Below are 20,776 nucleotides of genomic sequence, written 5' to 3'. Positions count from 1 at the left end.
AATCAGGTGTTGCAAATGCCTGGTTCTACATCTCTGTAGGTACAGGTGCATATTTTTGGAGATATACAGGAGAAATGACATTAGAAAAGACAAAAGAATTAGCACAATGGCAACTTATTTATTCGTTTATTGTAATTCTTTCCCTATTAAACTGAACGATGTTTTTCTTTTGCAGTCCTATGACAATGGGCTGGCACAGGGAGCTGGACTTGAATCTCATGGTAAGACATCTTAAATACGTGAACATGCAGTGTCTTCTGTCCCATTCATCATCCTAGTGTCTTCCACATGGCGGCCACAGAAGTCATTCTCAGCAGTTGGTACAGCCCCGTGAGCTTCTTCGTCATTTTCCTGTTTCTCTCTGACTCTGCTGGGCTGGTTAAAGTGTCTTCGTTTTGTAACCATTCAGGAATTACTCAGGCCAGCTGTTCATGCCGTATTCTCTAGTAATTATTGCAGTGGTGGCTGCATGAATGGATCTTGGGATTATTTCTTAATCTGTTGTTAGGAAATCACGGCTTTTCTTCCATGACAGAACACTGAAGGACTAAAGAGATGTTGAATATTGAACTGGAATCCATGAATTCCTGAGGAGATGAGGGTTTGTATTACCTCCCCGTAGTCGTCGTCCTGAAATGCCTTCAGTGCACACGCTAGCACGGTGTCTCCTTTCCCCGTGGCCTCCCTTGTGGCAGGACCGGAACTGTGAGCTGATCGTCCCCACACCCACACGTTCATGGCCGAGCTCATTGGGAGTGAAATTTCTCTCCAGAAGTAACTGAGTTTCCATTCTCTTCTGTAGAGTGAGCCAGGCCCTGGAGACGGAGGAGAGGCCAGGTGAGGGACAGGCTCCGTCCTGACACTGCCCGTGTGACTTGGCCCTTCCCTCGGGCTGCAAGGGTTTCCTTACCGGCCCAGTAGAATTGGGAGAGATGTGAGGGAAAGTGGTTTGTAAGACTAAAAATGTGTTTAAAAAATGCCTTCTTTCTCATCTTCATTGCTTGGATTTAGATATTCGTTGACTGTAGGTCACAGAGGAGTTTGCAGAGGACTGTTTTGGGTTTTCCTCTGGAGCCATCAGAGACTGCTCCGCCACAGTCCCTGCACGCCTGCGTCTGTCTGGGCCTGGGGGCGGGGGCACTGGCAGCCATCAGACACTGCTGCACGCCTGCGTCTGTCTGGGCCTGGGGGCGGGGGCACTGGCAGCCATCAGACACTGCTCCACGCCTGCGTCTGTCTGGGCCTGGGGGCAGGGGCACTGGCAGCCATCAGACACTGCTCCACGCCTGCGTCTGTCTGGGCCTGGGGGCGGGGGCACTGGCAACCATCATCAGACACTGCTCCACGCCTGCGTCTGTCTGGGCCTGGGGGCAGGGGCACTGGCGGCCATCATCAGACACTGCTCCACGCCTGCGTCTGTCTGGGCCTGGGGGCAGGGGCACTGGCGGCCATCATCAGACACTGCTGCACGCCTGCGTCTGTCTGGGCCTGGGGGCGGGGGCACTGGCAGCCATCAGACACTGCTCCACGCCTGCGTCTGTCTGGGCCTGGGGGCGGGGGCACTGGCAACCATCATCAGACACTGCTCCACGCCTGCGTCTGTCTGGGCCTGGGGGCAGGGGCACTGGCGGCCATCATCAGACACTGCTCCACGCCTGCGTCTGTCTGGGCCTGGGGGCGGGGGCACTGGCAGCCATCAGACACTGCTCCACGCCTGCGTCTGTCTGGGCCTGGGGGCAGGGGCACTGGCAGCCATCAGACACTGCTCCACGCCTGCGTCTGTCTGGGCCTGGGGGCGGGGGCACTGGCAACCATCATCAGACACTGCTCCACGCCTGCGTCTGTCTGGGCCTGGGGGCAGGGGCACTGGCGGCCATCATCAGACACTGCTCCACGCCTGCGTCTGTCTGGGCCTGGGGGCAGGGGCACTGGCGGCCATCATCAGACACTGCTGCACGCCTGCGTCTGTCTGGGCCTGGGGGCAGGGGCACTGGCAGCCATCAGACACTGCTCCACGCCTGCGTCTGTCTGGGCCTGGGGGCGGGGGCACTGGCAACCATCATCAGACACTGCTCCACGCCTGCGTCTGTCTGGGCCTGGGGGCAGGGGCACTGGCGGCCATCATCAGACACTGCTGCACGCCTGCGTCTGTCTGGGCCTGGGGGCAGGGGCACTGGCAGCCATCAGACACTGCTGCACGCCTGCGTCTGTCTGGGCCTGGGGGCGGGGGCACTGGCGGCCATCATCAGACACTGCTGCACGCCTGCGTCTGTCTGGGCCTGGGGGCAGGGGCACTGGCGGCCATCATCAGACACTGCTGCACGCCTGCGTCTGTCTGGGCCTGGGGGCGGGGGCACTGGCAGCCATCAGACACTGCTGCACGCCTGCGTCTGTCTGGGCCTGGGGGCAGGGGCGCTGGCAGCCATCAGACACTGCTCCACGCCTGCGTCTGTCTGGGCCTGGGGGCGGGGGCACTGGCAGCCATCAGACAGTACTCCACGCCTGCGTCTGTCTGGGCCTGGGGGCAGGGGCACTGGCAGCCATCAGACACTGCTGCACGCCTGCGTCTGTCTGGGCCTGGGGGCGGGGGCACTGGCAGCCATCAGACACTGCTCCACGCCTGCGTCTGTCTGGGCCTGGGGGCGGGGGCACTGGCAGCCATCAGACAGTACTCCACGCCTGCGTCTGTCTGGGCCTGGGGGCAGGGGCACTGGCAGCCATCAGACACTGCTCCACGCCTGCGTCTGTCTGGGCCTGGGGGCGGGGGCACTGGCAGCCATCAGACAGTACTCCACGCCTGCGTCTGTCTGGGCCTGGGGGCAGGGGCACTGGCAGCCATCAGACACTGCTCCACGCCTGCGTCTGTCTGGGCCTGGGGGCAGGGGCACTGGCAACCGCCGCTGTGTTGCCGGTCATCACCAGGGTCAGGACTGAGAGAGCTGGAGGCGTGCAGGGAACCACGGCAGCTCTGAGCATTTCTCAGCAGGGGTCTGGAGCCCCCAGTTGGGTGTGGTGTCCGCACTGTGGCTGGGAGATGCCTCCCCATACAGGAGGCTCATGGGACAGGGACTGTGGTTCCTGTCTGTGGGGACTGTGTTCTCCGGGATAGGAAACAGGGGGCTGCCCACACACGGTCTCCCCGGCGGGTCCTGTCAGGAAAACGTGTTCCCCAGCCCTATATGCCATGGTTCTGAGTGCTGGGGCCCGAGGAGGTGGCCCCTTGTCAGGACTGTCTGTGGAGGATTGTGCCCCATGCTGTAGAGGGGAGGGGAGACCGCAGACAGAGGTCTCCCATTGGCTGGTTCACTCGTCAAAGGCCCACAACTGTCAGGGCTGGGCCAGGCCAGGAGGCCCAGTCTGGATCCCCCACGGGGTGGCAGGGAGCCCACCCACCAAGCCTGGCCTGCTGCCTCCCTGGGGTGCACAGCAGGAAGCTGGAATCTGGATCGGAGCTAGGACTGAAACCCAGGCCCTCTGTCAGGGCATGTGGGCCTCCCAGCCAGCATCTTAGCCGCAAGGCCAGAGGCCTGACCCGTGTTGCAGCCTGTGAATACCAGAGTCTCTGGAGTCTTTCAGGTCTGTTTGGGGTCAGCGTTGCAGTGGGAATGTGCGTGCCGTCGTTAAGTGTATTCAGAGACTGAGGCAAGTGGACGCTTTAAAAGCAAAGAGGAAGATAACATCCGTTCTTTCTGTGCAGGGATCCTTTGCCCAGGTGACCAGGAACCAGTTACGAGGGAGAGGGAGACACCTGTCCAGGGCTAAGCAGACTGTTGCTGGACGTAGAAGTATTTTCTGTGCTTAGAGTGGCTTTGTGCAAGCTTGCAGTGTGGCATCATTTGTGATAGTCCCTGTTACGAGATGTGAGATTGTGTCAGCTTTAGTTAACATTTTAAAAACTGCTTTTAGGGTTTGACAGAAGTGACTCCGTTTTGATTCTGACAACTTTCTTGGTGCTGAAATAGCTTACATGTTTATAAATCGGCTTGGTAGACTAGATGCTTGCCACAGTTCTTGATGTACTGGGGCAGCCAGGCAGGGTCTGGGGCTCTGGAGCCCTCGTGGGGTTGCCTCTGGCCAGCAGCACCCTCCCGAGTGTGCCACAGTGTGCTTAGGCAGATGAGCGCTGTTGTCTTGGCGTGGGCAGGTCGGGCGGATGGGAAGTCTGCCAGAGGACTGTGGTGCGGCCTGCCTTCCCACTCGTGCTGTCCCCGGCAGGTGCGCCCGTCCTGCCTAGCAGGGTGTGCTCTCCGTTTTTCTTGTTTTGTGACTCTGTAGAGCAGTGGTCCAGATACACTGTGTGCCTTGCTCACAGACAGCGTTTCCTTTCAGAGTCTGTGCAAGCCTTCAGCAGCTTCAGAAGTTTCCTCCTTTAAAGTTGTTTCAGTCTAGATCCCTTCGCTGTAGAAACTACCGTAAACTGGGGAGTTTGTAAAAAATAGAATGCATTGCTTCGATTTAGAAATTGAAGGTTGTGCCACCAGCATCAACCCAGTGCTGCGCTGGGGAGATGGCATCACCATGGGAGGAGAGGGCCCAGGGCAAGGCGGGAAGCCGGAGAAGCAGCAGCAGTTCCAGCTAGGACACCTCGGACTCTCGGCTGCTGGAGAGAGCTGCCGGACAGCTCCCCGGTGGCCTCATTATCTCGCACTGAGCCCCGTCTCCACGGTCTCGCACCATCCCCACATTGAAGATCCAACTTCCGGTCTCTGCTTCACGTAGAAATCCGCTGTCACCTGCTCCTGCCTTGTGTCCTGCTGTTGAAACACCCGATCCGCCTGTCCTGCTTCCTGACCGCTGTTTCCGACCCCTTGCGCACCTGCTGCTTGCTCTCGTTTCTGCAGTCAGTCCTGCTTTTCTCTTCTCTTTGCAGAGTTCATTGTCTTGCCTCTCAGCACTTTGTACTTGCGGTTCCTGGGGTGTAGAATCCTCCCTCCCAGAATGCACCTGGATTTGCTTCACAGCCTGCAAGTCTTGGTTCAAATGCTGGTTTTTAGTTCAAAATGGCAAACACGGGGCTGGTGTTGCAGCACAGAGGGTTGAGCTGCCGCCTCCGATGTCCACACCCCACAGCAGAGGGCCAGTCTGACTCCTGACTGCTCTGCTTCCCGTCCAGCTTCCTTCTGACGCGTCCTGGGAGGCAGCAGATGGTGGCTCAAGTGCATGGACCGCTGCCACCCACATGGGAGGCCTGGTTGGAGTTCCCCGCCCCTGTCTTTAGCCTGGTCCCTCCTTGGCAGTTGCTGGCATTTGGGGAATGAACTAGCAGATGGAAGATCTTTCTGTTGCTTTTTCTTTCAGGTAGAGTAACATAAATACATACATACATACATACAATTTTAATGGCAAACAGTTCAGGCCCATGCCGCAGCTCAATAGACTAATCCTCTGCCTGTGGCACCGGCACCCCGGGTTCTAGTCCTGGTCGGGGTGCCAGATTTTGTCCTGGTTGCTCCACTTCCAGGCCAGCTCTCTGCTGTGGCCCGGGAGTGCAGTGGAGGATGGCCCAAGTGCTTGGGCCCTGCACACCATGGGAGACCAGGAGAAGCACTTGGCTCCTGGCTTCGGATCAGTGTAGTGCGCCGGCCGCAGCGGCCATTGGGGGGTGAACCAATGGAAAAGGAAGACCTTCCTCTCTCTCTCTTACTGTCCACTATGCCTGTCAAAAAAACAAAACAAAACAAAACAAAACAACAGTTCACACACACCCCCATTGAGAATTCCTAAACAACAGCATATGTACACTCCATTTCCTAACTTCTCTCTGGGTTTTTCTCTGTATCACTTCTATTTTTAAAGTGAAGTATATTTTATATTTATGTTTATCATCTGCCTCTTCCCACTTCACTTAAAACTCATGAGAACAGAGGTTTTTGCCTGTTGATCTACTGGAGTGTCTCACACCTGCAGGATGCTTGAGTGAAGTAACAAGTGATTCTCTCTCAATCTGCTCGGTGTTGGTAACCTGGTCTGTAGTGTTGACTCCAAGCTACACTTCTCCCTCCAAGTGTCTGCAGTACCTCCAGTGGCACGGGTTTCTGTTTGATTAAACATGTATTTATGTGAAAGGCATAGTTACAAAAAGAGAAGGGGAGAGACGGGGTGTGGGGGAGAGGGAGGGAGGGAGAGAGAGGGAGAGGGAGAGAGAGGGAGAGAGAGAAGCCATGAGCTTCCTCTCAGTCTCCTATCTCCTGTGTGGTTACAGGGGCCCAAGCACTTGGACCATCTTCCACTGCTTTCCCAGGTGTATCAGCAAGGAGCTAGATCAGAAGTGGAGCAGCTGGGACTCGAACTGAGGCCGTGGCGCATTCACAAACCACTGTTCTCTGTCCCCTCAAGCTTGTTTTTGCCATGTGGGCCTGCCAGGGCTGCAGATTTTCAGGGAAGTCAGCATTCCCTAGTTCTGTGTGTTTACGCTCCTGTTCCGTTTTTGTTCACAGTAGCTGGGGCTCAGCCCGGGCCAGGTCAAGAGCTAGCAGCGCAATCCAGGTTTCCCATGGTGCCATAACCCGTGGCTGCTGCCGTCCAGTGCCTGCATTGGCAGGAAGCTAGAGTGAGGCGCCAGAGGTTGCTGTCTACCCTGAGTGCTCCCACATTGAATGCTCATGTCCTGACCACAGGGCTAAATGCTCACTCCTTGTTCTTGTTTCTTATGTGCCAGTTAAACTGCTGTCCCTCACAAGACCCCAGTTTGTAATCCCTGATCTAAGGGTAAGAAGAGGATTTCTTACTAAGTATCTGCTGCGTGCTGCCTAGCGTTTGATTCTTCATATATGGTCCATTTTCAGTTTTCCGCCAGCCTCCTGGAGTAGGCACCTTTGTGTTAGCTGGAACTCAGATGTTGTGGGAATCAGGAATTCATTACAGGAATGTGGTTTTATACAACTGTGGAAGAGGGTGGAGAAGGCAAAGCCTGGAGGGGTATTGTAGGTGAGGGAAGTCGCTGACACACCATCCTGCAGCCCGGCATGGTCCAGGCCTTGCTGAAAGCCGGGCATGGTAGCGCGCACTGTGGCTGGGCCAGGGAAGTGCACGGGGTGGGGTGCAGTCGAGCTGGGGTGCCGGGTGCCTGGGAGAGAAGGGTAAGCTGCAGTTGGAGGCTTACGGCCTTTGCCATTGCACTCCTGCAGCCCCAGCCAGGGCAGTGAGAGCTGCCCGCTCCTCCCTCATGAATCTCACAGGGTCCCCAGCTCTCACTGCAGGCTCCTCAGGGAAGGGAATTCTGGGAAACAGTTCTAGCGTAGCCAGGTTGGCGCAGTACAGAACCATACAGTGATTCTCGTCATGTGGCTCACAGACGTCGTCTCTCACCTGATAGGCTCCGTGTCAGGAAGCTGTGTCACTTAACACCCAGTGACCCGTGCTTAGGGCACCTGCGTCCCACACTGAGTGCCTGCTTCAGGGCCTGGTTAGTCTGCGTCAGGCCCAGCTTCCTGCTAATCTGGTGACGGCTGCCGTGCCTGGGCACCTGCCACCCACGTGGTTCTGAGCTCATGGCTTCAGCCTGGCCCAGCCCTGGCTGTTGGTGGCAGTTGGGGAGTGAATGTGGACGGAAGTGATCTCTCCCCCATACCTTCTTTCTCTGTTTGCGCCTCCCCTCTCCCACACTCCCTCCTCCCCTTTTACGCTGCTGAAATAAACACCTTTTAAAAACAAGCAGACTGTGCTTGCTCAGCAGTAGCGTCCTGCCCATGTGACGTCCGTAGTCTAAAGCCCAAGCTCAGCCGAGCTCTGTGGACGCACCCAGGAGTGAGCCCTGCCCTGCGCTGGGCCACAGGGAGAAGGCCCTCCAGATGCTGGCAGACACCCTCACGCTGCACGGCGCTGATGTTCTTCCTCTCACCCGCACTGCTCTCTCTCCACCGCTTCTCTCCACTCCCTATCTTCGCCTGTGGCGTGTGGCCCGTTTTTCTGTGCCTGGCTCCACTGTTGCCTTCTGGGCAGGTTCTGCCTTCCGTGCATCCCCTGACGCGTGGCTCTCATCCTTATCTGGGTGCTTACCTCTGTCTGCCTAATCCTCCATCTCGCTGTCCTTGACGCGTGGGATGGATTGGATATCCTCGCCTGGAGGCTTCTGCGGCAGTTCTTCATCTATGTCCTTTAAGTCTCCAACCTAAATATTTTTAACACTTTGGTTTTTGGTTTTGGGTGTGTGTGTGTTTTTCTTTTTAATTCAAGTGCTCTCCTTCAGCTGCTGCGTAACCTGGAGCTCATTTGTCGTGGACGTGGAGTGGTGTGCTGTAGCCTTCCAGGCCGCGGACTTCCAGAGGAGGGATTCTGTAGTTCTGTGGTGATGAAGACTTTCAGGATAAGATGTCCATGTGTTTTAGAAGAAAGGGACTTTAGAAAACTATTTCCTTTCAGGATTCATAATATAAAATTCAGATTAAAAATTAATTTGGTTCTATGATTATTCTGAAATGTCTCTACTTTTTTTTAAAGATTGGTTTGTTTATTTGAGAGGCACAGTTAGATATGGACAGAGGCAAAGAGAGAGACGAGAGAGATGACTTCCATTCACTGTTTCACTCCCCAAATAGCCAGAGCTGGGCCAGTCTGAAGCCAGGAGCTTCTTCCAGGTCTCTCACATGGGTGTAGGGGCCCAAGCACTTGGGCCATCTTCCACTTCCTTCCCAGGCCGTAAGCAAAGAGCTGGACCAGAAGAGGAGCATCCGGGACTCAAACTGGTGCCCATGTGGGATGCCAACGCAGCAGCCAGAGGCTTAACTTACTGTGCCACAGCACTGGCCCCAAAGTATCTACTTAATACAGAAGAGACACGTTAAGTCACTTAGGCTTCATTTAAGCACTCAGCTCCCTTGAATTTACTTCACTTCACCGTTCCCACGTGATGTTGGGTATTTATGGGGACGGCGTGGCACCCCTCCCTCTGATGCCAGCATCCCATGTAAGCGCTGGTTCAAGTCCTGGCTGCTCCACCTCCAATCTTGCTTCCTGCTACTGTGCCAGGGAAAGCAGCAGCAGATGACCCAGGCGCTTGGGCCCTGCTACGTGCATGGGTGAAATGGATGGAATTCCACGCTCCTGCTTTGGCCTGGCCCGGCCCCTACCAGTGGGACTGTTTGGGGAATGACCCAGTGGATGGAAGATCTCTGTCTCTCTCTGTGTCTCTCTCTCTCTCTCTCTCTGGAACTCTGCCTTTCAAATAAATAAATCTTGAAAAAAAATACTTTTGCTGATAACACATTTCTTGTGATACAGCTGCCCTGAGTTTGCCAGAGGGAGGCCAGCTTTCCTTCGCCAGAGAGTACGATAGGAAGTGAAAAATGTTAAGAACGGTTCACTTCAGGTGCTGAAATTAATAAAAAAAAAACCATGAGGAGATGTGTTATGTTGTTTTGACACCAAATTGTGCCAGTACAAAGTGTCATCTGTTTTGTTTTATGGAAAATGCTGATTTTTCATTTCTTGAGCAAAATAATTATCTTTGTCAGTGTATTAGTTTGCTATTGCTACTTTAACATCTTACCAGAAACTTAGGAGCAAAACAACACATTTGTTATCTCACCATTCTGGGGACCAGAAGCAAAAGTCAGGGTGTCAGCTGGGACTGTAGGGGAGGTGGCCCTGGGCCACACTAGACGTCCGTCTCCCGGCTCCCTCCCTCTGCTCTCTGTGGTCTTCAGTCCTGCCGTCTTGTGGCCACACTGGGGAGCACGTGCAGGGCCTCTGGACAGTCCAGGAGGGTCTCTTAGTCCATTTGCAAAGCGCCTTGTGCCACGTGACATCCCATTCATGGCCCCGAGGATCCAAGAGCACATTTTTGGGAAGCTCTGCTGGACCTAGCACAGTGAGTAGGGATGCTTGTCAGAGCTGAGCGTGCATCTGTTCTGTAGGAGGGCACTTCAGAGGCTCGTGGAAAATAAAGTTGAAAGTTTGTTTTGGTGTAAAAATTTTGAAATCCATACATACTGGGAGTCTTCAAAAAGTTAGGGAAATATACTGTATTTTTAAAAATGTTTCTGCAGCAAAATGAACTTTTCATTCCAGTTTGTCACAAACTTTGTCAAGTACCCTCATGTTTGATTTTCTTCCATAAAATTAATTTTTTTTAAGATTTTATTTATTTGAGAGGCAGAGGCAGAGAGAGAGAGGTCTTCCATCTGCTGGTTCATTCCCCAATTGGCTGCAATGGCCAGAGCTGAGCTGATCCGAAGCCAGGAGCCAGGAGCTTCCTCCCTGTCTCCTACATGGGTGCAAGGGCCCAGGTGCTTGGGCCATCCATCTTCCACTGCTCTCCCAGGCCATCGGAGAGAGCTGGATCGGAAGAGGAGCAGCTGGACATGAACCGGCGCCCATATGGGATGCCAGCACTCAGGCGGAGGATTAACCTGTGCCACGGTGCCGGCCCCCCATAAAATTCTTAAGCTGAGCAGGTATGGTAACTGCAGATCAGATTCTCACTGGGCAGATGGAACCTCAGTCCAGAAAAGCAGGCTCAGGGGATGAGTCCTGGGCAAGGATTCAGTGTAGAGTTCAGTCCCAGATCTGCCGTGAGCCGTGTGAAAGCTCTTTACTTCTGTTCCAAGGTTTAGTATTTTTTCTAAGTAAAATATATCTTTAGAACTTTATTTTAAATCCTCTCATTTCATCAAATTAACACTGAAGACTTTCAGTATTAGTACTTTCAATGAAGTACTTAGTAGTTATTGTAAAATTCTAATTGTCTTTTTTTTTATTTTTAAAGATTTTGTTTATTTGAGAGGTAGAGTTAGAGAGAGAGAGAGACAGAGAAGTCTTCCATCCGCTGGTTCACTTCCCAAATGGCCACAACGACCAGAGGCCAATCTGAGGCCAAGAGCCAGAGCTGCTTCCAGGTCTCCCATGTGGGTGCGGGGCCCAAGCATCTTGGGCCACCTTCCACTGTTTTCCCAGGTCACAGCAGAGAGCTGGATTGGAAGAGGAGCAGCCAGGACTCGAACCGGTGTCCATTATGAGATTGCAGTGCCTTAGGCAGAGGCTTAGCCTACTGTGCTACAGTACCGGCCTCTCTAATTGTCTTTTAATTTTTATTTCATTGTTGTCTAGAATTATTTAACCACTTTCTCCCAACCATGTTCACTGTGTCCGTGCCCTTCCTGCTTGGAGTGTAAAGCATTGTGTGGTCTTGCTTCCCAGGAGGCTCTACCTTTTGTGGCATTGCGTCCCTGTGTCTGATGGGCAAGCTGGAAGAGGTTTTCTCCGAGAAAGAACTGAACAGAATCAAGAGGTGGTGTATAATGAGACAGCAGAACGGCTACCACGGGAGACCCAATAAACCGGTGGACACCTGCTACTCTTTCTGGGTGGGAGCAACTCTGAAGGTAAGAGAAAGTGCCGGGAGCCGGCGCTCCGTGTCCACGTGAACTGCTGGAAAAGTGCTGTTAGATGTGGGCCACCAGGTTTTCTCTCGCTCTACAAAGCTAGCTTCTGTGTGGTTTTTCCACGGAGTTGTTATCTGTGGTGTACTTGAACGTTTCCGTACTATGAATCTGAAATTACTCAGAATTTGTTTTTTTAACCTACTATGTACAGCTTATTCTATATCTGCTTTCTTTTGAGTATAAGGTTATAGAAAACATGTTGCTGAAACTGACTAGTAATGATTGTAGAACTGATGTTATGTCAGAGTGATCACAGCAAAGATTTTATGTGAAGGTGCTAAACTGAACAGACCACAGGCCATTTCTTTCAGAACCATTTAAGGTTTTCTGTTTATTAATTTCTATCTAAACCTCCTGAAACTCACTGATTGGCTTTCTCCCCAGTTTCTTTATCTCTACTACATTTTAAGATACCCAGTTCCACAGTGTTTGGTCATCAAGTAGCCACCACGAGTTTTGTCTTACCTCAAAACTGCTTTTTACTCCTTAGAATGATCTCATTCTGATGTTCCGAAATCTAACAGGAATCTGTTTATTTTCTATAAAATATCCTAGTTTCTTCTCGTGAGATTCGTACATGTGGTTGAAACACACCCAGAAAAAAATTTATTTTAAAATTTGCTTACTTGCAGTACAGAGTCACCTCTCCTCTGCTGTTCCTTCCCCAAATCCCTGTCATGGCTGGGGCTGGACCAGGCCCAGAGGCAAGGACTGGTGACAGTGCATTCTGCCGTTTATAGGAGGGGGAACACCATAGTTGGAGCCGTCGCTGCTGCTTCCCAGGGGCCACACTAGCAGGAAACTGGAGTCAGACGTTGACTGTGGTGTGAGGCTTATCCAGCTGAGTACTTGTCCCTGGAGCTATCTTTTAATTCTGTTTTCCGTGGACTTTCACCCTCATGTGCAGGATATTAGTCCTTTATTACTTACATAACTTTGAGATATTTTCTCCCATTCCTTGAGTTGCCTTTTTTTTCATTGATAGTCCTTTAATGCATAGAAGTTCTTCATTTTGATTTAGCTCAGCTAAACTACTTTCATTACCTGTGCTTTTGATGTCATGCCCATGAAATGACCACCAGTCCACTGTCAAAAATATTGTCCCTGTTATAATAATTTGATGACTCATTGGTTTTCTTCTGATAGCTTTTAGGTCTTACGTTAGTTTTGAGTTAATCTTTATAATAATCTGAGATTCAGCCTCATTCTTCTAGATGTGGGTGTCCAGTTTTCCCAGCACCATTTGTTGAAAAGACTGTCCCTTCTCTGTGAAGTGAAGGTCCCCTTGTTGGAAATTAGACCGTGGACGCTGGCTGGTCCTGGACATTCTCCTGCATTCCTTCGTTCCATGTGTGTCCTTGTGCCACTATCATACTGGAAGTGTTGAAGTGGGGAAGTGTGAATGCTCCAGTTTCTGTCTTTTCAAAGATGGTTTTGGTTTTGGGGGGTCTCCTTGAAATGTCAGGAATTTGATCATTGATTTCACCATTTCTGAGGAAAAGGCTGTTGGAATTTAGGTAGTCGTGACGTCTCGACAGTGGTACATCTTCCTGCCCTGAGCAGGTTGTCTTTCCATCTCTGAGGGGGGCAGTCTGTTTGTCTGCATGTCATAGTTTGCACAAGTCTGCAGCCTCCTTGGTCATTTCTTCTTAAATATTTGCCTCTTTTATATACTCTTAAATGGAATTATGTTCTGAATTTCCTTTTTGATTGTTGCTATTATCTGTAAACCCTATCAGCTTGTTACGGAACGGTGTTTGCAGCCTGAGGATCATAGCTTAAACTTGTAGTCATTTTAAGGCACTGCAGAACAATGGTATTCTGTCGTGCCTTCTAAAGGTATTAACTGGCATCTTTTTTACAGAATTTGACCTTTGCCCTGAGACCTGCTTTGCACAGAAAAGCACAGATACATACCTAATTTTTTCTATTAATTTTATTAGTTTCAGGCACAGAAAGTTGGTTTCCTTTGTCTCAAGTTTTCCAATGAAATATTGGATTTTAAGGGTTTTTTTGTGCGTATCATTTTGAACTCTTGGACTTTTCACATCTTAGAGGTTGTAGTCCATTATATATTTTTTTTATCGCCAAATTGTCCCATCTTTTGCTGGAAGGAGTCTCTTCTAGATGGCCCTGAAGGTCTTTTTGATACAAGCTCAACAGTGTGATAAATTTCTGAAGGCAGCCACTTCTAAACATTAAATAATACTGCATTATCTTTGATTTCTAACAATGAAAAATTCAGATTTAGTCTCCTTTTTACCCAGCAAATTGTTCTTGGTTTTATTGTTTTTAATTCTGGACATTTCTCCTATTCTTGGATCTTCCAGTGCTGTAAAATTTTGTGTCCGGTTTTATAACATTCATGTTTTGCTTTTCAACATTAATAAAATTTCTCGTGCTTTGCTGGAAATTTGAGTCTAAAATTTAAAAGCCAGTAATTAACGCTTACTGTGGTGGGGTAGCCGTTGTTCAGTGCCGGGCAGCGTCCAGTAGTAAGGTTGTAATTTCTCTGTATGTTATGATCCTTCTGCCACCTGCTGGAAAGACGTCCCTAGTGTAGGATTCTAGAGGGTCGATTCCCCTACATTCTGTTAATTAAAATAAGCGGTAAGTTTGTCTCAGAACTTCCTTATGTATTTGAGAAATAATTCTCCCCACCAGTCACTGTTAACCCGTTGCTCTTTGATTCCTTAGCATACCTTAGCCACTCTGTGCCTTCATAAATGTCTGGCCCGCTCACCTACTCCTCCCAACCCCCTTCTCTGTGTGGTTTTTTTCCTTCACTCTTTCAAGATGGGATCTTGAGAGAGACAAGCCCATGGCCTGCCTTGTGTGACAGCACAGTGTGGTGGTGTGTCTATCTCCCCTTTACCTTTCCTAATTAAAGAGCTGCAGTCTCTTACTGGTCTCACACAAAACAGCTTTTAGTGTCATGTTAAGAATTTTCTTGCTGTTATCTGAAATATTTTTAGTGACAGTTACTATTGGTTTGTAAGTAATAGTGCAAAAGCTTTTTTTTTTTTCTTTTTAAAGATTTATTTATTTAGTTGAGAAGCAGAATTACAGAAAGGGGAGACACGGAGCTTGTCCATCTGCTGGTTCACTCCCCAAATGGCCACAGTGGCTGTAGCTGGGCTGATCCGAAGTCAGGAACTCTTCCAGGTCTCCCATGTGTGTGCAGGGGCCCAGGCGTGTGGGCCGTCCTCCACTGCTCTCCCAGGTGATTGGCAGGGAGTGGACCGGAAGTGGAGGCAGGTGCCCATATGAATGGGAGGCAGTGCTGCAGGCAGACTTAATCTACTACACCATAGTCAGGCCCGTCAAAACCTATCTTAAAATAAGGTAGATCAAAGTTACATTTTTTCAGTGACTGATTATTTTGATGATTAGAGAAGCTGTGTTTTGAATCTGGCTTTAATGTGATACAGAAAGCTTAGTTGGGTCTTGTTCAGACAGAAGTATTAACAACAAGAGCACAGTAGCTTTGATAAAGATGATGAATGTAACATGGTGGGTGGATTGAAGTGCTCCAGTCCCAGAGACTTGCTCTGAGCCCTGGAACGCGTGTCTAGAGGGTTTGTGTCTGAGCCAGGAAGTGACACCAGTGTTCCATGCCACTCAGTTGTGCTTTCCTTTCAGCTTCTGAAGATTTTCCAGTATACCAACTTTGAGAAAAACAGGAATTACATCTTATCCACTCAAGATCGCCTCGTAGGGGGATTTGCCAAGTGGCCAGACAGTCATCCAGGTAGTTATTTTCTGTGTGAATCTACAACTTTTTTTCTTGAGTACATTTTTTAGCACCTTTGTAAGAAAGGATGTAGGATAGGAAATGTATCTCTACTTAACTAAATTACATTTTAGGACGTAGATTGTTAACGTCTAAGGTAGATTTGGCGTTGGAGGGTATTCAGGAAGGGGCTGAGTATCAGGAGGTACTGATAGGCTGTGCCTTTCCCCCACATATTTTACTCATCAAGGTTGTACTTGGTAGCAGTAGGCAAAGGGATCTTACTGCGTTCTAATGATTGGCTCATCCAAAATCAGATTTATTGACTATACTTGAGCTCTCTTTGCAAGTCCTTAAGTAGAAAATCTGAAATTCTGAAAATTGGTGTCCTTACCCACCCTTACTCTCATTGTGTAAATATTGACAGATTCACCTAATGTTTTTTAAAGATTTTACTTATTTGAGAGATAAGAGTTACAGCCAGAGAGAGGCACACACACACACAGAAGTCTTCCATCTGCTGGTTCATTCCCTAGATGGCCACAACAGCTGGAACCGAGCCAGTCTGAAGCTGGGAGCTAGGTGCTTCCTCTGGGCCTCTCACACAGATGCAGGAGCCCACGCACTTGGGCCATCTTCCACTGCTTTCCCAGGCTTTAAACGGAGAGCTGGATTGGAAGAGGAGCAGCCGGGACTCAAACGGGTGCCCATATGGGGTGCGGTGCCACAGTGCCAGCCCCTCACCTGAATTTTCTACCTGAATACCTTGCTGTCAGAACACTAACCGTTCTCACTCTCAAAGCCAGACCCCAGGTGGATTCCGACGGTAGGAGTGGCCTGACATCGCAGCCTCCCAGTACTGGGCTCCTCTCTGTAGCCAGCATCACCCTCTAGCCTTCTGTACCCCACATATTTTCACCCATAGAAGTCAAGCTGAGAGTTTGTTCCAATAGTTCAGAACACTGATGTTTCTGATGAGCTTTTCACAGAATTAACTATATATACAAAACCAAACCACATTGCCTTAGAATGACGACTTTTGTAAGTGCCTCAAACTCATCTCCTGCAGTGGGGAGGTGCACTTGGATCAGAACATAAATAGGGGCTCATGAAACCACAGCTACCTGCATTTTGGTGTAAGATGTGCTTCCTTAGAAAAAAACGTACACTACCTTCAGAGTCAAAAGGCAGAAGTGACAGCTTCTGGGCGAGTGTGTCCGTATGAGCATACTGGAAAGGCGTGCAGTGTTTTCAACAGCTTTTTTTAAAAAGAAGGTTCTTGTTTTCCACGTAGATGAGCCGTCACACGCGTGCCGGTATTTGGATGTTACATGGACTTTATGGCCACGTTACAGTGTCTCCAGAGCCTGCTTACTAGGGAACGGAAGTCTTTGCATGATGTGTGGGATTTATGTGGGGAGACCTAGTCCCAGAACCTGTAGAAAATCATTTAACAAGATCCTGTAAAGTGAGAATATTCTTGGTTCTAGTAAACGTCATAGCAGATTTGACCCAGAGATTCTGTACATATTTGTGGAAGAAACCTGAAAAGAATGTTTTATTTTTAAGTACATATATCTATTTTAGCATCTGAAGTACTGGAATACATCACTGCCTACGAACGGGGAGGTTTGTTTTTTTTTTTTTTTTTTTTTTGACAGGCAGAGCTAGCTGGACAGTGAGAGAGAGACAGAGAGAAAGTCTTCCTGCTGTTGGTTCACTCCCCAAATGGCTGCTACGGCTGGTGCTGTGCCGATCCGAAGCCAGGAGCCAGGCACTTCCTCCTGGTCTCCCATGCGGGTGCAGGGCCCAAGGACTTGGGTCATCCTCCACTGCCCTCGCGGGCCACAGCAGAGAGCTGGCCTGGAAGAGGGGCAACCGGGACTAGAACCCGGGGTGCTGGCACTGCAGGCGGAGGATTAGCCTAATGAGCCACGGCGCCGGCCAGATTTTTATAAAAACTACTTGAAATAGTTAGTTCTGGTCTGACTGGCTTTTGAGGGAAACAATGCTTTATTTTTACTTTACCTGGAGAAATTTTAATTTTACAGATTTTGGTTTCTGTTAACCCTGGATTATATTATATCCTTTTCTGTTGCATTTTTTCCCTGGTTTCTAGAAGAAAAAGCTGCATGTTGTTTTAGAGCAGCCCTCTGGGGCAGTGCTACATTATAGAGGGGCTGAGACAGAAGGCTCTGGGGCGTTTCCCCCTGAGTCCCAAGGTGATGAATGTAGGCTGCGTTTGTGAAAACCACAGTGCCACAGGAGATGGAAGCAGCTATTTGTCAGGACTGCTTTGAACAGTAAACCATATTCATGTATATTAAACTTGAACTCTTTTAACAAAATTGACTTGGTAAGAGGCTTTGGAGTTTAACAGCTCTGAGGCCAGAAATACTGGCCACTCAAAAAGCAGGAGCACCCTGCCTGCCCACGAACACTCTGGCGGTGTCCCGAGGCTGGGGAGCCAAGCGCCTCGCCAGTCTAAGGCTTGCAGCAGGCCGCGGCCTCGGGGCAGTGCCGGCGCCAACCGCTTGAGCTGGTTTTTGTTGCCAGCTCAGAGAACCCTGGGTAGCAGAATTAAATAGGGGACAGCATTGTTGAATGGGTTATTTTTTTGTATTAGCTGAACACAGTATTAGGATAGTATATGCTTTAGGAATTGTCAGGTAAGATGGGGGTATCACTACTTAGCTTCAGAGGTTTCTTTTTAAGAAAAAAGCTGTCCTTTGGTGGTGCAGTATTCAAGCCACTTACTTCCATATTTGTCAGTGGCAGGAAAGCCTGTGGAGGTGAGCCAGGCTGCACCCTGGCCTCCAGTCTCCGAGGAAGGGCGCTGTGGCAGCTTTGCTCTGTTGGTGATAGGTTCTTGAGTAACAGCGTCTGGTTTCTTAGCGTAGTGATGGGCTGGTAGGTAGGTGGCTGAATGCCTGCTGTGAGCGTTTGCTGGCTTGTTTTGCAGATGCTTTGCATGCCTACTTTGGGATCTGCGGCCTGTCCCTCATGGAGGAGAGTGGGATCTGTAAGGTTCACCCTGCCCTGAACGTAAGCACACGGACTTCTCAGCGCCTGCAGGCTCTCCATCAAAGCTGGAAAAGCCAGGACTCCACCCACTGCTCAGAGAGCACACCCCTCTCCACATGACTCGCTCTCCACTGGGAGGGCAGGGTTTGTAGCCTAACTGTAGCTCAAGGTTAAAGCCATGTAACCAAGTGTGCTTTTTTTTAAGAAGTAGAGTCCTACATTCAAAGCCCACACTGCTGTCACTCTGGGATGTGGTCTTGAGCCAGTAACCTTGTACTAGGTTTCAAGAAAGTCCTTGTTGAAGGTTGACCCACTGTGGACTGCATCATGGTTCTTAAATGTTTATACTGTATTTCTAAGACGTTCTTTGAGGCAGATTACCTGTATGTATGTAGATTATCTTTATAAGAACTCTTGAGTATACATTATATCTGCAAAATAAGTTTACACTTGACCCAGCATTGATAATCTATCTTCAGGTGGACAGTTAGTGATCATTTTAAAAGCTGGTCAATGGATGGTAGAAATTCTGCTTTAATGCGTTAAATATCTGGGATTATATTTGGAAACATGATTCCCCCCTTTTTTTGTAATGAATGTCTTATCCTTAAGTGTGCCAATTAACTCGTGTGGCCTATATAAATAAATAACTTCATAGTAAAACTAAAATAAACAAGCTTAACTAATAGTTTTGTAAAGGAAAGTGTTTGAAGAATATTATGGAACTGAGGGCAAAGTCATCTATGTGTGATCATGAATGAGAAAGTTTTATGCTTTGTGACTCATTTGCAAGTTGTTGGGGTAAATACAAGGTCTGTTTCATTTTAATCTCCAATCATTAACTGTCTTTTTTTCCTCTCCAGGGAGTACAAAAAATCATATCCAAAAGGCTTATTTGCTTATTTTTCTTACATGATGTTGTAGATTATGCTTTTTTAACTGAATTATTTTTAGTTTACTGCTCCAATTACAAACTAATAATTTTTTCAACTAAAAAAAGTATAAAAACAGAACCACACAAGTAAATTCAGTGACACAACTCCACATATCATCTTTTATGTTTTTGTATTTTCAGGTAAGTGGGAGTTAATTGTAATCATTTAAAAGGTAAAAACTCTGGTGTTGCTTGTATTTATTGTTTTATTTTCTTAACTTTGAGAACTGCTTGTCCAGGAGACAGTATCTGCGTTGGTAACCCGTGTGTTAGTAAGTCAATGCCATCACTTGTGCACTGACCTCCAGGCACACAGCTCACTGCAGGAGCCGAGTTAGTGTCCCGGAGATAGCAATGTTGAAATCCAGCTCTGTAAGCATTACTGTAAGTACTGCTGGTCAGGGACTGTAATATTTTAGATTTATTTTCCAAAGTAAATTATAATCCTTCCCAAGTGAAATCTGGTGACTTGGAGGAAGGGTTCATTAATTAATTATTACTTTTTGTTTTAAAATCTCAGTTTGCCAGATTCAGTGGTATTTTTTAAATTAGAAATAAAGTCTATGTCGTGGTAAAGGAAAAAATGTGCTTAGCATCAAATGTAATCTTTCCTTCTTTTTCCACTTTGTTCTGTTTAAATCCTGGGAAATTAAGACATCCATATCTTAAACTAAGTTATGTCTTGGACAATGGGAGTTAAAATAGCAAATAGTGTACATAATGATTCTAGAACAGTGGAAGAAGCCTTAATTGTTGCCTTTGCATTTCCATCAGTGTTTAGAAAGAAAGGTGGAAACAGTAATGGTTTTCCTATATGAAAGCTATAGAGGAGTTCCAGTATAAAGGTGTCTAATCACACTATTGAATATTTTCTAATCCGTTGAATAATCAGATCATAAATTATGTGTCTAATATCTGTAGGAAACTTATGGACTACTGAATGTTCCACTTTGCATATTGACCAAAAATATTGGACCAATGTGAGTTATCAATTATTTGTAAGAAAAATACTTAATAAAAGCAATTTTTCACATCTGCACCTTGTTCTTAGCAGTAGTGACATGAGAAGGAGAGTGAAACCCACAATTGCAGGTAACTACTGTCTGCTCCCCCTCCGTGCTCATACCATTCAGTAAAATCTGTATGCCTTGTAGTCACCCTGCAGGGCTACACAGGGTCCAGTTCACATCTCCTAGTCCTAGGACTAGGGCTGTTGGTGTTACAAGCCACAACACCAGTTGGACTTGCCTAACAGAACCTGAAGAAGGGTCCATCCATATCACACAGTTCTAGAACCACAGACGTTGGTGCCAAAAGCCACAGCATCACTCAGGCTTGCCAGCTGGACAAGGGAGCAACCAGCATTGTTTCCCTCAGCACCAGGAACAAGACATCGGCTATCACAGGGAGACTGACACTGAACTCTGAACCACAGTTCCACACCAAGGAAACCCTTGTTTATCTCAAAGCCACAATTCCCTGCCTACAAAGTACAGCAGACTAAACCACTGTGTCACTCACTGACAAAGCTGACATTGACTCCTACAACAGACATCACTACACTCCTGGGCTCACTTAGAGCTAAAGCAGCAAAGCCAAGTAATACCCTGCATTCCAGCTAAACCATCAACACTTTTACAATAAAACCTACTCCAGATGGGCTGACGTCAGTGTAGGGAAAGAAGAAAGCGCATCAATGAATGA

The 20,776-nt window shown here is 48.7% G+C and overlaps 1 protein-coding gene across 8 annotated transcripts in view; it reads left to right on the top strand.

Moving 5' to 3' along the window:
• PGGT1B (protein geranylgeranyltransferase type I subunit beta) overlaps positions 1–20,111 on the top strand; it is a 47,392-nt gene extending 27,281 nt beyond the window's left edge. For 7 of the 8 annotated variants that reach the window (XM_089334811.1, XM_070076016.2, XM_089334808.1 and 4 more), the window contains 4 exons: positions 176–221; positions 11,137–11,321; positions 15,024–15,132; positions 18,077–20,111. In XM_089334811.1, coding sequence (XP_089190937.1) covers positions 176–221; positions 11,137–11,321; positions 15,024–15,132; positions 18,077–18,258 — 522 coding nt within the window. In that variant the 3' untranslated portion in view covers positions 18,259–20,111. The remainder of the gene's footprint in view (positions 1–175; positions 222–11,136; positions 11,322–15,023; positions 15,133–18,076) is intronic. The other variant, XR_016235059.1, reaches the window with a different exon arrangement.
• The last annotated feature ends 665 nt before the right edge of the window (positions 20,112–20,776 follow it).

This window comes from Oryctolagus cuniculus, chromosome 6 (genome assembly GCF_051225735.1).
Source record: "Oryctolagus cuniculus isolate XC-2025 breed Fujian yellow rabbit chromosome 6, ASM5122573v1, whole genome shotgun sequence".
NCBI classification, from domain to species: Eukaryota; Metazoa; Chordata; class Mammalia; order Lagomorpha; family Leporidae; genus Oryctolagus; species Oryctolagus cuniculus.
This window is presented reverse-complemented; position numbering and strand designations above follow the sequence as displayed.